Source organism: Bos mutus, chromosome 20 (genome assembly GCF_027580195.1).
Source record: "Bos mutus isolate GX-2022 chromosome 20, NWIPB_WYAK_1.1, whole genome shotgun sequence".
Classification (NCBI taxonomy): Eukaryota; Metazoa; Chordata; class Mammalia; order Artiodactyla; family Bovidae; genus Bos; species Bos mutus.
The window spans coordinates 41615022-41631812 of NC_091636.1; the positions used below are offsets into that span (position 1 = coordinate 41615022).

General features: G+C 46.5%; 1 protein-coding gene across 1 annotated transcript in view; it reads right to left on the minus strand.

Moving 5' to 3' along the window:
* The window catches only part of PDZD2 (PDZ domain containing 2), a 412595-nt gene that overhangs the window by 247473 nt on the left and 148331 nt on the right, over positions 1-16791 (minus strand). Inside the window, 2 exon segments of the mRNA XM_070357681.1 lie at positions 6438-6732; positions 6735-7276. Of these exon segments, the coding sequence (XP_070213782.1) occupies positions 6438-6732; positions 6735-6912 (473 nt within the window). The 5' untranslated portion in view covers positions 6913-7276.

A 16791-nucleotide genomic window follows, 5' to 3' on the forward strand; every position in this document is an offset into this window, starting at 1 on the left:
TGGTACTATGAGAAAACAGGACTCAGATGAAATCTGGGCTGCCTTCCAGAAAGCATGACATGAAATGAAACAGCACGTGGGGCAAGCAGGCAGAGAAGAAAGAAGTGGGCACGAATGCAAGACCCTTGCAATGCTCCATGGACACCGCATCCTTTGGGAACGGGCTGTTCCACTTGATGAAGTTTCCAGATAATTGAATTTTAAATGCTGAAACTTGTTTTCCTTTTAACCTTCCGTAATGGAAATCTCTCAGAAGTGTATTACACGCTTCTCTGGCTCCTTAAACAGCAAACTAATATAATTTAACCTTTCCTGAATGTTCTAGGTCATCAGGATGACTACCTCTTACTATACATACAGTCTCCAATAGAGCACTGGGTGCCTATGGGCATATTCAGGTAGGCAGGAGGACCCTTGTGTGTAATGGCCCCAGAGACTACATTATAAAGCTATAATTGGCAATTCTTCCTTCCTGCAGTCTCCTACATCACTACCTGCAGTCATTTCTCCAAGTAACACCTTCTAGCAGCCTCCTGACACTCTGTTTAAAATCTGCTATAACCTAGGAAGAACTCAGGGTTGCCATGGGTAACCAGAGTCTGAGCTTGTAACAACCCTAAATTTAATTTTACACACAATTTAAAGGCAGTGGTACTGAGCTGAAGGTTACCTCTGGCCAGGGCTGACATCCAGCTAGTCAGCCCAGGAGTAATTCTCCTGACTTAGTTGGCCAATGTCCCTAAGCTCCTGGGTCCTCCTGCCAGCCCAGTACCCTGGCCCCTCTCCATGGACCATGTATGTATCTCACACCCCAGTAACTCAAAGGTGCGGTCTGGCCCTGAGCGGCTCCAGCACCCTTTCCTGCAGGCACCAGCATTGTTTCCTACAGGCTGATACCCACGCCATTACAGGTAACTCAGTGTTTGAATATTACCCTGATTTCTGGGTTGAAGATTACTCTCTTTTCCTGCTGAGCAAACTAGAGTTTTAGCCTCTTCTCTGCTCTTTAAGGGCTTCCCTGGTGACTCAGAGGGTAAACAATCCATCTGCAATACTGGAGACCTGGGTTCGATCCCTGGGTTGGGAAGATCCCCTAGGGGAGGGCTTGGCAACCCATTCCAGTATTCTTGCTTGGAGAATCCCCATGGACAGAGGAGCCTGGGGGGCTACAGTCCATGGGGGCGTTGCTGACACGACCGAGCGACTAAGCATGCACACGGATGCTGCCCTTCAAACTCAAAGGCCTTTTCTTAGTTCAGGCTGTGCCCTGGGTTCAGGTAGCCTGAGGCCAACCAGGAAGGATGTGAAAAGCTACCTTTGACTGAACATCGACATGTGCCAGAGGCCTATTCAGGACATCAAGTAAATCTTCTCAGCTCACCCACTAAACGATCCCGCTGGGGGAAGCATCAGCCTTGCATGGCTGAGGTCATTTGCCCACACGGCCAGCACATGGGTCTAGAAGCCAGATCCGCCTCGCCCAGGCCCATGTGTTCTCTGCACTGTGCTGCCCTGCTCATATTCACTCATGTACCAAACAGTCCAGTTGAGTTTGATACCCTGAAAAAATATATTTTCAGTGGAACATGGGCCCTCTTACTTTTCAGAAAAGGCTACTTGTTTTTGTTTTGGTGTGTGGGTTGTATTTTAATTAATTCCACATCTTGTTACCAATTTGGAACAATCTGTCCTCAGGGAACAGATCTGCTTTACTTATAGAAAGCTAGGGGAGGGAGGGATGGTGGAGGGGAGGGACTAGGGTTACAAAGTATTCCTTGTAGGAAATAATGTAAAAAAATCTTCCCAGTTCTCCCTTCACCAAAAAGATATAAATAGAACATTCCAGAAAACCTCATCTTCCCCGGAGTAGGTATGATAGAATTGCAAACAAAAGCTTTCCTCCATGTGTTTACCAGCCATGCCTGCAAGATGCGGCGTGTGATAGCACCCATTACTGGTACCCCTCCCCACCTCAGAAAGTTCTCAAGAAGTTCACTCCACCGTGATGCTGTCACGACTCAAAAGCATGAGGGGTTCCCAGAGCTACGCGGGGAGCCTGGAAGCAAACTGCAGACCTTGGGAGTGTCAGTCAGGGAGAGAGCAGAATGGGGTCTGCGGTTTGGGGATAAGTTTGAGATGCTCTCAGGTTAAGCTCTGAAAATGGTTCTAGGGCTGCAGACGGGTGTCAGACCTATGGCTGTGAATTCTCTGCTCTTCCTGCAGGGATGATCTTTCCGAACTGCCCTAAGCTAATTTTTAAAATAAGCCAACCATGAGCTCATCTTCTACATTTTGCACCTGCTCCTCCCACACTTAACCCACACACAATTTTCAGAGTGTCCTCTTCCAAAAACATCCCCAATGCTGTAAAGTTTCCAGAGTGACCTTGTCAGGGAGGAAATTGTTTGAATAACTGACCAGCCGCAGGTGACAGGGTCAAAATATCACGTGTGTTAGTTTGCTAGAGCGTCACAATAAAGTACCACAAACCAAGTAGCCGAAGCAACAGAAATTTGTCTTTTCATTCTGGCACTGACAGTCCAAGATCAAGGCATTGGCAGAGCTACACTCCCTCTGAGTATGGGAGAAATATCTGTTCCAGGTCCCTGTCTTGTTGTTCACTAAGTACTGTCCAATTCTTTGTGACCCCATAGACCCTACAGAACTTCTTAACTTCTGGTAGTTCCTTGTCTTGTGGCAGCCTGACCCCGTCCTTCACATGGCATTCTCCTTGTGTGCATGTCTGTGTCCCCAGATCTGCCTTTTATATAAGGATGCTAGTCATACTGGACCAGGGGCTGACCCTATTCCCATAGGGCCTCATCTTCACTAAATACATCCACAGCAACCCTACTTCCAAACAAAGCCACAGTCTCAGGTCCTGGGTGGGGAGGAGGGTAGGACTTCAACAGGTGACTCTGGAGGGGCATGACACATAATTCAACCCATAACATCATCTAAGAGATTTCTGAATTCAACATCACACTCAAGAGAAGGGGCAGAATGGCTTGCCCCAAAAGTGTGCCTCTTATTATAATTCCAAGTGATATTCCAACTTGTCATGTTGGTGGGGGGATAGGCAAGTTAGCATGTTGACACGTGGAATCTGTTGCTTACAAGTAATGGTGAATATACAGTCACTGAGGGGGCTGTCTGCAGAGGGGGAGAGAGGTACATTGGGGTTTCTGCAGAACCAAATTCCCACTCACCACTTTTTTAGGACAAAACCTACATAGGTATGTGGGAAAATCTAGTGTTGAAGCAAACAGTTAGTTACAAAGAGTGAAAAAGGATATGTTGAGAACGTTCAAAACACTTTCAGCTCCTTGACACTTAATCTCAAAGTGCTTCTAGTCCTCAAGTTCAGGCTAGATGTAAGTTTGCCAAAGGAGGTTTATATGAAAATTGAGTTCCTTACATAAGAGATGGTAGGGGAGAACAGGGAGCGGCTTCTGTTTTCCTTGTCTATTTGGTTAAGTAGGAGCCTTAGAGTTTGTTCTCGTCACTTACTGCCCTTTTGTCTATGATTATGTCGAGGAGGTACTTTGTGAAGCTGTAAACCATCCATGAAATTGAGCACCAGACGGCATGACAAGGACCCGAGATTTGAGGTGGTTCAGAACAGGGCTCAAGAGCACAGACCAGGCTGTGGCGGCGGCTGGGCTCAAGTTCACAGTTGGTTCTGCCTCTTTCCCAGGCGGCCTTGTGTAAGCCACATGCCCTCTCTGTGGTCAAGGTTCTCATCTTAAGCTGTCCTTTACAGAGTTGGGCTCCTGTTCATGCTCAGCCACTTCAGACTCTTTGCAAGCCTATGGACTGTAGCCCGCCAGGCTCCTCTGTCCATGGAATTCTCCAGGCAAGAATATTGGAGTGGGTTACCATTTCCTTCTCCAAGTGATCTTCCCAACCCAGGGATCAAACCCTGGTCTCCCACATTGCAGGCAGATCTTCACCATCTGAGCCACCAGGGAAGCCCTTATGTAGAGTTGTAGTAGGTAGTAAATGACAGTGGCGAGAGTCCCTAGAGCCGTAACTGCTCAATAAATGGTTTTTGTTATAATTATGCCAGACAACTAAGGAGTCAATCTTGAAAAATCGACCCAGTCTTTTTCTCTCCTGTCTTGTGAATGTCCTGGTTGTTCTGGGCACTGGGAGACCAGGACTCCAGGAGCCCTTGTCTCACTGCCTGATTCACTTTTATGTTTTGAAGATTAAGCAGAGGGTTTGGCCTTCTCCTTCTTCCATGCCTATACCTGGGGACCTCCTGGGTAGACTTTCTTTCACCTAGCCCTTCATCACCTGGCGTACATAACAGCCCCTTAGAGAAGGGAATTTCAGAGCCATGACTGTTGCCTAGTGAAAAAGTTTTGTTTGGAGGATTTACTCCTTTAGCCATGGAAAATATTCAGAGCCCAGTACACTGGCTGTTCCCTTAGTTCCAGTATTCTCAATGCTCTGGCATTTGGAGACTTGATCCTGGAGAGACTGCCCCTCCTATCCATCAGGGGCAGCTAACTCCTAGAGCTAGCAAACAAGTCTCTTGAGGAGTGTGCCTCTGATATCAATAATATTATCCAACCAGTCCAGAGCTCAAATCCCAACTGTCTCTTTTAACCAACTCTCACACATCAAGCCTGGAGAAGAAATGGCAACCCATGGCATTGTCCATGGCAATCCCATGGACAGAGGAGCCAGGCAGGCTATGGTCCACATGGTCGCAAGAGTCAGATGCAACTTAGCAACCAAACCACCACCACCAGCACCACATATCAAGTCTCTATTCCCCTGTCTAAATTAGCCGGGGTCAGGAACTAGACAACTGGAGAGCACCCCTATAGCTCAGAGCTTGCCGAAATTACTAAAGTTATCCTATCCTAAGGTTCCTCAGTGTACCTACTGCATCTCACTCAGTCTCTCCCCGGAAACCCCTAATAAAGGCTTTGGGCCCTGTTCTCCCCTCCCACCCTCAGCCTCCTGACCAAGGCTGGTGCCTCCCCTGTGGCTCTGCACACAGTGCTGCGCCTCCCACCTCTAGGCATCTGGGGTATAAAGTCCTTCCTTTGAGACAGTTGTTCCTCTGTCTGCATGTCTTACCATACTTGACTAAAAAAAATTCTGGGTGCATCTTAGAACACCCACAGGCCTGTTTCCTATTTCATGAGTCTGAGCAAACTCTGGGAGACAGTGGAGGACAGGGAAGCCTGACGTGCTGCAGTCCATGGGGTCGCAGAGTCAGACATGACTGAGCGACTGAACAGCAACAGAGTGTTATTATAAAGCTGAGGCCTCTGGCCACACCAGACAGTTTATGCTAATAATGTGATCTCTGGTGGGGGCCTCGGATGATGTGGTATTAGTTTGACTTCTGGAAGGACCAGATACTTAGTAACAAAGGTCAGCTACACAGGCTTGGGGTGTCTAGGTGACTAACTGCTGCTGCTAAGTCGCTTCAGTCGTGTCTGACTCTGTGCAAACCCATAGACAGAGGCCCACCAGATTCCCCCATCCCTGGGATTCTCTAGGCAAGAACACTGGAGTGGGTTGCCATTTCCTTCTCCAGGTGACTAACTAACCCCCAATAAAAACACTAAGACTTGGGTGAGCTCTTCAGTCCTCCCCAGTACTCCACATATGTGGTCACACATTGCTGCTGGGAGAATTGAGTACTTCTGCATAACTCTACCAGGAGAGGACAACTGGAAGCTTGCTCCTGGTCTCTCCTGGATGCTATGCGCCTTTGATTTTAATCTGATTCCTTTCATTGTAATAAAACTATAACCATGAGTATAATAGCTTTTCTGAGTTCTGTGAGTTCTCCTAGTGAATCATAGAAGCTGAAGGTGGTCTTGGGAACCATAATTCACTCAAGAAACAACAAAACAGTCCAACCATAACTTACTGCCATGGTAAGTGGCCACATGGGTAGAAAACAGAAATATGTTCATTGAGATGAGATCCAAGGGGATCTTCCCAGGACGAGGAAATGGCAGGGTGGTGGTCTAAAGACATTTCTAAGCATCTCAAGAGGCTTCTGAATTGTGAGTTGGTGGCAAAGGTCATAGGGACAGGCAGATGAAAACATACCCAGGACCCAACCTATGGCCTTCCGGTTTGAGGTAAGATGCTGGGTTGAGTAGAAAAGAGGGTCTCCCTCAATGTAATACTTCTCATCCTCTTATCATGTACTATTTCTTTTCTTTCTTACCCCAAGTTTCGAGAAAAAAGGACAAACTCTGAGCCTGAGTCTTCTAAGAGAGAATGAAGCAAAACAAACCTATAAATACCGCAAAATCTCAAGAGTGTGTAGTTTCCCTCCATAGGATAAATGCTGTTGGCTTCTCACCACGGGAGGACTCGCAGCCCTCAGCATCAGGCATAAGTGAGCCACAAGGGTCCCACATCCGCCCCCCACTGCCGGCTGGTGCTCCCCCACTCACCTGGCGCCACTGACATCAACTCCGACCATCAGCTGCCCGTTAAGGGAGAGGATCTCATCCCGCAGGCGCACCTTCCCACTCTTCCCGGCTGGGCTGTTCTTCCTCAGCTCCGTCACCCAGATGCAGCCCACATCCAGCACAGGGCCCTGGTGCGTTTTCCTCTTCTTGCCCCCTCTGCGCTTTTCCCCATAGTCCCCAAACACAGGGATATTCCCAAAACTGAGGCCCACAGTCTCCGCGTCCCCCAGCTCCTTGGTGAGGTACACGGTGCAGATCTCCATCCCAGGGGGCTGCGGTCGGGCTGGATGGAGCTCTCGTCCACAGCAAAGTTCAGCCTGATGTACTCCTGCAGTTTCTGGATGGCCGCCTGGCAGAGGCGCTGCTCTGGGCCATCCCCACCCTCCCGCAGGCTGTTCTGCAGCCACTGGTAGAGGAGGGGCAGGTGCAGCCCAGCATTGTCCTGGGTGATGGGCATGGTGCTCACTCCCAGGCGCCAGCATCATGAGAGGACCTGCTCCTGAGGGCCAGGCCCCGCAGGGCCCCACGTCCCTGGGGAACGCGGGCTGTCGTCTGCTCGGCCTGCGTTCATGTTCAGGCTGGCAGACAGGCCTGAGGAACTCCTCCTCCAGTCCAGGCTGTTTGCTTTGGCAAGAGGAGGACGGTTCACAATCAGAGCAACAGGGGAACAATCGCTGGGCCCGGAGCGTCAATGAGGAAAGGAAGGAAGTGTCCGACCAGTCCCTGCTTGGTTAATTTCCCAGTCGGGCTCGTGCGGAGGACCTGGAAATGAGGTGTTCCTCCAGCAGTGACAGGGTGACCTCCCCTGGATTTGTTCACACCTGGGAGGGGAAAAAACAAAAACTCCTGTTACAACAGTGAGCCTTCTCAGATAGAACACGTGGCAGGAGAGCATTACGGAAGAAGGGTGCTTGCTTTTTGAGTCAGGGACCCAGTGCCCCTCCCCATCCCATTGCTGTGTTCCCTCCACCCTGTGTGAACATGCACACATACACTGATACAGAAATACACGCACACACTGTCATACAGAGATGCGCAGATGCACACGGATACACAGATGCATGGTTGTGCACATGCACAAACTCACTCATGTAGAGATGCACACACAGAGACATACTCATACAGAGGTGCACAGACACACACAGAAACACAGATACATACAGACAGATGTACACACAGATGTACACATAGGTGTATACACACACTGTCGTACAGAGATGCACAGACACATAGAGATACACGAATGCACACAGGGACACACAGAAACAGATGCACACAGACAGGTGTATGCACAGATGCACACACGCAGACACACACAGATACGCAAATGCATGGATGCACACATGCATGCACACACACACACACACACCCTTCCCCCAGATAAGAACACTCTGAAACGCTGACCTTCCCCAGGACATTTCCCTGATCAGTAAGGAAATGAGATAACTTTTGCCAGGACTGCTGCTGCTGCTGCTGCTAAGTCGCTTCAGTCGTGGCCGACTCTGTGTGACCCCATAGACGGCAGCCCACCAGGCTCCCCCGCCGCTGGGATTCTCCAGGCAAGAACACTGGAGTGGGTTGCCATTTCCTTCTCCAATGCAGGAAAGTGAAAAGTGAAAGTGAAGTTGCTCAGTCGTGTCCGACCCTCAGCGACCCCGTGGACTGCATGTAGCCTTCCAGGCTCCTCTGTCCATGGGATTTTCCAGGCAAGAGTCAAACTCACATGGGACTCACAAGTCCCATCAAACTCACATCCACCCCGAAGGCTGTGTGACAAGACTCCCCAGAAGACTGCAGAGGGGTGCTGGACATATTGAAGAGCTCACATTCCTAGGAAGTTCAGATCTATGTCCATTTGCCTTGATGGGCCCAAGTGCATGCACAGGAGGTCTCTCCGTTCCAGAGCTCTGCTCGACAGTACGACCAAGAGGAAAAGCCGGTCAACACCACAGGGAGACGTGGCTTTCCCCCAAACCACTGCGAGTCCTAAGCTTAGCTGGGGTCCTGGCTTCGTCATGTACATTCAAACAGAATCGTGTCTCTTTACAGCCTCCAGCTTTTAGTCTCCTCTCTTCTTTTTCTTTGGCAAACTGTTGAAACCAACCTATGTGAGGCCAACCCCAAAGCTGTCTCCTGCAGAGAGATGCTTCTCCAGGTTTCTGGGTGAGCAGCCCTGACCACGCCTTCATTTGTCCTGGGTATGTGGCTCACTCAGTGCACGTGGCTACTGCAGCCTCCTGTGCGAGGGTGGCAGTGACATCCCCTCTCCCCTCCCCTCCCCTGCCCAAACATGCAGAGTGCCCAGCGTACAATCCATCCCTCCCAGTGCAAGGTTAATTGAACTCCCTGGCCAATTCTCCTTCTCCTCCAAAGAGATTTTCACCTCCATCCTCTGTAAACACAGAAAAATTACCCCTTTCAGTCTCTTCTTAGAACTTCACTTTCAGCCAGAGAAAGTCAATATAAACCATGCCATCTAAGATGGAAACATTCTCAAGCCTTCTCAGGAAGTGATTTAACAAGGAATAATAACAAATGGGAGAGGTGTCAGAAGCCATGTCAAGAATAAATGACCTTATTCCTCAGGAACCGTAAAGAAATTTCTAGTAGAGTAGGCTGTGAGTTTCCAGAGAACTGGAGTGCCAGCTATTAACTGGTTCCTTATAAATCAAAAGCTTAGTAAATATTGTCTACATAATCATGCACCTATTAAAAAGAAAGGCAAGATCAAAGAAAAGATAATCCATACATGGACAAAAATAAATTTATTTGGCCCAAATAAGTAACACCTCTCACTGAACAGTAACTCCACACAGACATATTAAAGTCTTATGAATAAATCAAAACATTTTCCATCAGGCTGAACAACTCTTAGGAGTCTCTGTTTACTCATCTGTAAAATGAGAAAGTTGAGTTAAATGGTCCCTAAGGCTTCTCGTGCTCCACAGAGAGGGTCTCAAGTACAGTGACAATGTCTGGTTCATCAATACACTCCCCACCCCAGCATAGTGTCTGTCACCTTGTAGACTCTCAATAATTTAAACTATTTTTAAAAAGATTCTTTAAAATTAAAATTTTAAAGATTCAAGGTGTTAGTCACAGTTTAGATGGTTCCATACATGTGAAAACAAGAGTTAAACATATTGGGTTAGATGTTCATTTGGAAAATAAGTGAAGAGACCCAAACTTAAGAGCAATAGAGAATTTTCCCCCTCGATGTCAGGCTGTATTTATGCAGCATGCATTTACGGCTTCCCTGTGACTCAGATGGTAAAGAATCTATCTTCTCAGTTGCCTTGAGAAGAGAATGGCTACCCTCTCCAGTATTCTTGCCTGGGAAATCCCATTGACAGATGAGCCTGGCAGGCTACAGTCTTTGTGGTCACAAAGCATTGGATGTGACTGAGCAACTAACACTTTCACTTCTTTTCCACTTTTTTCAACATGTATCTAACATATGAACGTATACTGAGAAACAGACCTTGAACTTGGCACTTGAATATATTGTCAAAAGGTAAATTCCCTGTCCTACAGGCATTCATAGTCTAGTGGGAGATGTATAAATAAATGAAAACTTGCCATGAAATTAAAAGACGCTTGCTCCTTGGAAGAAAAGCAAAATCTATACAGCATATTAGAAAGCAGAGACATCACTTTGCTGACAAAGGTCTGTATAGTCAAAGCTATGGTTTTTCCCAGTAGTCATGTATGGACATGAGAGTTGGACCGTAAAAAAGGCTGAGTGCTGAAGAATTGATGCTTTCGAACTGTGGTGTTGGAGAAGACTCTTGAGAGTCCCTTGGACTGCAAGGAGATCCAACCAGTCCATTCTAAAGATCAGTCCTAGGTGTTCATTGGAAGGACTGATGTTGAAGCTGAAACTCCAATACTTTGGCCACCTCATGTGAAGAGTTGACTGATTGGAAAAGACCCTGATGCTGGGAGGGATTGGGGGCAGGAGGAGAAGGGGACGACAGAGGATGAGATGGCTGGATGGCATCACCGACTCGATGGATGTGAGTTTGAGCAAACTCCTGGAGACAGTGAAGGAGAAGGAAACCCGAAGTGCTGCAGTCCATGGGGTCGCCAAAAGTTGGGCACAACTTAGCAACTGAACAACAACATTGATCTTTGTAACACATTATATTTGAACATTTTAACAACTTAGAGAAAAAAACCTTTTTTCCCCTGCTCTTTGTAACTCAAAAGTTGTTAATTAGTACATTGGCAGTGAATACAGTTGACTGGCTTGGATTGGATCATTTGTCCATCAGGAGTCCATCCATCAGTTATGGCCAAGGAGGTGTGGTCACAAGGTATCAACATGGCTGCTGGGAGTCCACCCTCTGGACAGTGGAGTTTTCAGAAAAGGAAAAATGATTTCAAATGTACAGACACTGTCAAGAGACTTAGTTAATCTTATTGAAGTTATTCACGAACTATATAACCTTTCAATTCTGTACCTAAAGCTTGGAATTTAACCAGTAATATTTCTAGCTCCCTATTTGATCAACTCCTTTTGTGGGTTTTTCTACTCTTTTTGTGGGCATAGAGGCATTCCCATCCACTGCAACGATCTGAGATGACTCGGGGCATATGCAAAGACACAGGCTCTTACAACGCTACTGGGAGAAATGTGGTATGTTCACCATATCCCACAAAACAATCCAGTACCAAATATCTCAGTGAACAGAATGCTGACACAGAGAAGACACAGAAGTCTGCCAATCATTACAAATACCAATATCCCTCCATGACTGGTATGTGTTAAGGTCTAAAAGCTCATCTTGAAGATCGACCCATTTTAAGAGGGAGTAGGATCTGTGGACTTGGAGAGCCACCGCAACGGTGCAGTTCACTTTTATCTACCATGCTTAATCCTCCAATTAGTTTCCCATCTCAAGCAAATAGCTGTGATAATTTAAATTAATTTTGAGTAACTTGAAGCTGACAGCCTTAACGTTCCAAATAAATGCTTCTGTCCCTGAGTTAACTTATTGATATGGTGTTAGAATCGACCACCGTTCTTGGATCTCCTTTGAGCTGAGCCATGTATTCTCAGCAGGGTGACGTCATCCACAAAATTTAGAGATTATAATGATTAATGCCTCTTTCTGCTGTGATCCTCAATCCCACCTGACACTTATTTCGTAGCATTTAATTGTGTGTGTTACAATTGAAATTAAATTAAAATTTTCTCCGGGGCGAGAGGAGGGGGCTAACAATGAAAAAAAAAATCCTGAACTGAGTGAAAGCCATCATTTGTCACATGAAACCCAAGGCTAAATCCTGAGCCTAAGGGGGGGATGTGAAGAGGTCTCCTGGCTTATCCAGATCTTGCCTCAAAATCTGATTGACACTGGGCTGTCCTGTACCAACACTCTCTTCCAACTGTCCTGGCTTCTAAATGTTCTCCTGTTCTGACCTCTGCTAAGTTTAAATTCCTCCACCTCCATCTAGTCTTTCTTCCTACCAGACTGGGTTCCTCTTTTGACTTTTAGAAAATGCTTACGTTTTAAAAGGAAACCAATGTGGATTAAATATTGACTACTGACTTATTCAACAGAGGTTCAGTGAGTGCCCATCCTGTGCTGAGCCCAGGACAAAACAGACGACATTCCCACTGAGCCTCAAGAAGCTTGTGTTCTGAGGAAGGCGCGCTGGTAACCATGGAATAGGGTAAGGTCACATGGTGATTAGCACTGGGAAGAGAATTACAGCAGCGTCAGAGGCCCTGGAGGAACGGGTATGGGAGGGGATTAGGAAAGGACCCTGGGGAAGAGACCTGAATGAAGTGAGAGGTGGAGGGGAGAGAGTATCTGTGGGAAGGCTGTTTTTGCTGAGGGAACCCCAAGTGCAAAGACCCTGAGATCAGAGCCGGGAGAGAAAGGACTGTTGGCTACAAGGAGAAGGGGGAAAGGGTCGGTGCTGGCTGCTTCATCCCTGTCTTGTTCATTCTCCCACAACCACCTTACAAAACAAGGGCATCCATTTTACCAACATGGGCTACAGACTAACATTTTCTGAGCATCACCATGTATCAGACATTGTTCTAAATGAGCCCTTTCCACTGATTCTGTTATTTAATTTTCCCAACATTACTGCAGGGAGGTATTGTTAGTTTGCAGTTTTTAAAGGCTAAGAAAAAAGAACAGAAACAGAGAGGCTAATTAAACGCCTGAGCTCTCACAATAAGTAACAGTTCCAGGACTAGAACCCCGCCTCGTGGGCCAGGGCCTTGCTCCTCTCTACATCAGCACCTCCCTGCCTGGTCCTGACAACCTCGCCCTTTTGCACTTGCACCGGACTTACCCAGGCACCCTGCCTGGGGAACTCTGCTCGCCACCATCGGACCTTCTAAGATCAACAAGCAGGTGAAGTCAGAAGCTGTGGCTGTCTACCTAATGACCCTTCTCTCTTTCTTCCTGTATGTTCCTGGGTGTGGTGATGTATCCATCTACCCAGCCTCTCTTGGAGGAGATAACAAAGAGCTCTACAACAGTGTTCTGGCCAATGAGATGAAAGTGGAAATCCTGGGTGGGGTTCACAGTGGCATTCCTTAAGAGCAGACGTGGAAGGAAAAATAACCCCCTATGCTGTTTGGCAATGGCAAACCACTCCAGTACTTTTGCCTGGAAAATCCCATGGACGGAGGAGCCTGGTGGGTCGCGACTAAGTGACTTCACTTTCACTTTCCACTTTCATGTATTGGAGAAGGAAATGGCAACCACTCCAGTGTTCTTGCCTGGAGAATCCCAGGGACGGTGGAGTCTGGTGGGCTGCCATGTATGGGGTCGCACAGAGTCAGACACGACTGAAGTGACTTAGCAGCAGCAGCAGCAGCCATTTAATCAGGGCTTCCCTGGTGGCTAAGTGGTAAAGAATTTGCCTGCCAATGCAGGAGACATGGGTTCGATCCCTGGGTTGGAAAGATCCCCTGGAGAAAGAGATGGTTACCCATCCCACAGACAGAGAAGCCTGGCAAGCTATAGTCCATGGGCTCACAAAGAGTTGGATATGACTTAGATACTTAACAACAACACTTTGTTTAATCACTATTATTTGGATTTTTCAAAATCCAACAAATTAGCTGAATTAAACTCCAAACGAATGTACAGCGTGGTACCTAAAAGTGGGGAAACTAAACGTAACAGAAGCTGGGACTTCCCTGGTGATCCAATGGTTAAGACTCTGGGCTTTCACTGCAAGAGGCATGGGTTCAATCCTTGGTCAGGGAACTAAGATCCTGTATGCTGGGTGGTGTGGCTAAAAGATAGAGAGATAGATAAATAAGTAAAATTAAAGTAACAGAACCTAAAATGTGGAACTAGATAAGCAAGGGAGGGAGGGAGGCAGACGCCTAGGACTTAGATACTGTGGGCTGAAAAGGTGCCCCTTGCTCTTCTATGAAGTATTTGGTCCATCTGGCAGCTGCTATGCAGTGGAATGTCACAGATTTGTTGACTAAAGCTGTGGTGTTAAAGAAGTTGGTAGGAAAAATTTAAAATATTGGTGGTGCTTTTTCAGTCCTAGCAAAGTCCTGAGTTCTTCAACTCAGCTGGCAAGTGAGATGGGAAGAAATACCACTCTGTTAAGAAGGCATGCTCAACATTGAGCCTGCAATCTGCTGCCTGAGAGGCCCGCACCTGGACCCTGGCAGGGGGCAGACAGTTTGCTTGATTAGAAAGGGGTGGGTGGAACCCCATCAGACAGAAGTTGTAAGGCTGCTGCCAAGGGTGTGATCACCCACTGGAGGTCACTGTTTCAGCAACGACCAGCAGCATACATTATGCAGCAGACAGTAAGTGTAGGGACATGGGCAGAACTCATAAACTAGAAACTAAAGGAAACAAGTCATCAGGAATTGGCCAGGAAAGCCTACTAAGTTTGGAGGGAACTCTATTGTCAAAAGACCGCAATCTGATTTGCAGCCATTCTCATCCTTAAGAAGTAGACTTGATGATGTGTATAGCCCTGGAGAAGGTGTCCTCCCCGTGCCCACCCCAGAAGTGGTCTTGGAAGACAATGAATGATGAATAACTCCTAGAGAGAGGCAAGGGTCATGGAGGGCAAGGAACAGGAATTTTTGCCACTGGAATAAGGCATTGTCACTGCTAAGAACAGTGACTGCTCTGTTTTCCATATCTCCTTTTATAAAGCAAATTTTTTTATTGTAACTATTTTATATCTCCCCAGCACTATAGGTTAGATGTGTCACCGCTCAGTTGCAAGGAGTTGTATCCAGAACTGATGCAGAGGACCCTAAACCCACCCCTCCCCGGCCCCCAGAAACCCAGGTCTCTAATCTTGCCAACTATATGAGGCTTCAGAGCCTTCTCTCTTGATAATAGAGAGTCTATTCCATATACAGAAAGAAGGGTATGTCTGAGGAGCCAAAGGAGAGGATGGGGGCTAGTTGCCTATACAGTATTCTTTCTCTTCTCTTTCCCTCTAACAGAAATCCATCTGTGTTTGTAAGACAAGTACCCAACCAAAAAACTGTATTTTTTAGTGTTCCTTCAGAGAGGCGTAGCCATAACTATGTAGTCTTGGCCCACGAAGTTGTTGAGTTGGTCTATCAAAGAGGATTATTTTTTTATGAGAGTTCTTTTCCCTTTTTCACACTTAAAATGCACATTTGATGACTGGAGCTTTAGCAGCCATCCTATGACCAACTATAAGACTTCCTTGAGCAGCTGGTACACCAATCCTAGATTGAAAGAAAAATGGGCTGCTACCTTGTTTAAGCCCTATTAATTAGACATCCCATTATAGGTAAACAAAATCCCTAATGAATGAATTGTTTTAATTCACTCTTAACTCTAAGATTCAGTGACCAGATATAACCCTGAGTGTTTAAACATCAGCCCTGCTACTTTGTCAACAGCAGCTGTTATTAAGTTCCTACCTTGATTTGGGGCACCTGTCACCACCATCAACAACAACAAACAGGGCGTGTTTCTGTCTGTCAAAGAGCCAAAAGCACGTATGATTACGACTCTGCAGCCCCAGGTGTCACACACACGCCTATAGCTGATTGAGAAACATTATAAATACAAACGATTGTGACACCTTTAGGTCGGCTTATGTTTTGGAAGACCAAGATACTGGCTAATTTTTAACTATCTACATGACTGACTCTTCAGTTCAGTTCAGTTCAGTTGCTCAGTTGTGTCTGACTCTTTACAACCCCATGGACTGCAGCATGCCAGGCTTCCTGTCCATCACCAACTTCTGGAGTTTCTCAAACTCATGTCCATTGAGTCGGTGATGCCATCCAATCATCTCATCCTCTGTTGTCCCCTTCTCCTCCCACCCTCAATCTTTCCCAGCATCAGGGTCTTTTCAAATGAGTCAGTTCTTCGCATCAGGTAGCCAAAGTATTGGAGTTTCAGCTTCAACATCAGTCCTTCCAATGAACACTCAGGATTGATCTCTTTTAGGATGGACTGGTTGGATCTCCTTGCAGTCCAAGGGACTCTCAAGAGTTTTCTCCAACACCACAGTTCAAAAGCATCAATTCTTCGGTGTTCAGCTTTCTTTATACTCCAACTCTCACATCCATACATGACTACTGGAAAAACCATAGCCTTGACTAGATGGACCTTTGTTGGCAAATTAATGTCTCCACTTTTTAATATGCTGTCTAGGTTGGTCATAACTTTCCTTCCAAGGAGTAAGCATCTTTTAATTTCATGGCTTCAGTCACCATCTGCAGTGATTTTGGAGCCCCCCAAAAATAAAGGCTGACACTGTTTCCCATCTATTTGCCATGAAGTGATAGGACCAGATGCCATGATCTTCGTTTTCTGAATGTTGAGCTTTAAGCCAACTTTTTCACTCTTCTCTTTCACTTTCATCAAGAGGCTCTTTAGTTCTTCTTCATTTTCTGCCATAAGGGTGGTATCATCTGCATATCTGAGGTTATTGATAATTTTCCCGGCAATCTTGATTCCTGCTTGTGCTTCATCCAGACCAGCATTTCTCATGATTTACTCTGCATATAAGTTAAATAAGCAGGGTGACAATATACAGCCTTGATGTACTCCTTTTCCTATTTGGAACCAGTCTGTTGTTCCATGTCTAGTTCTAACCGTTGCTTCCTGACCTACATACAGAGTCTCAAGAGGTAGGTCAGGTGGTCTGGTATTCCCATTTCTTTCAGAATTTTCCACGGTTTATTGTGATCCACACAGTCAAAGGCTTTGGCATAGCCAATAAAGCAGAAATAGATATTTTCTGGAACTCTCTTGCTTTTTCCATGATCCACTGGATATTGGCAATTTGATCTCTGGTTCCTCTGCCAGTTCTAAAACCAGCTTGAACATCTGGAAGT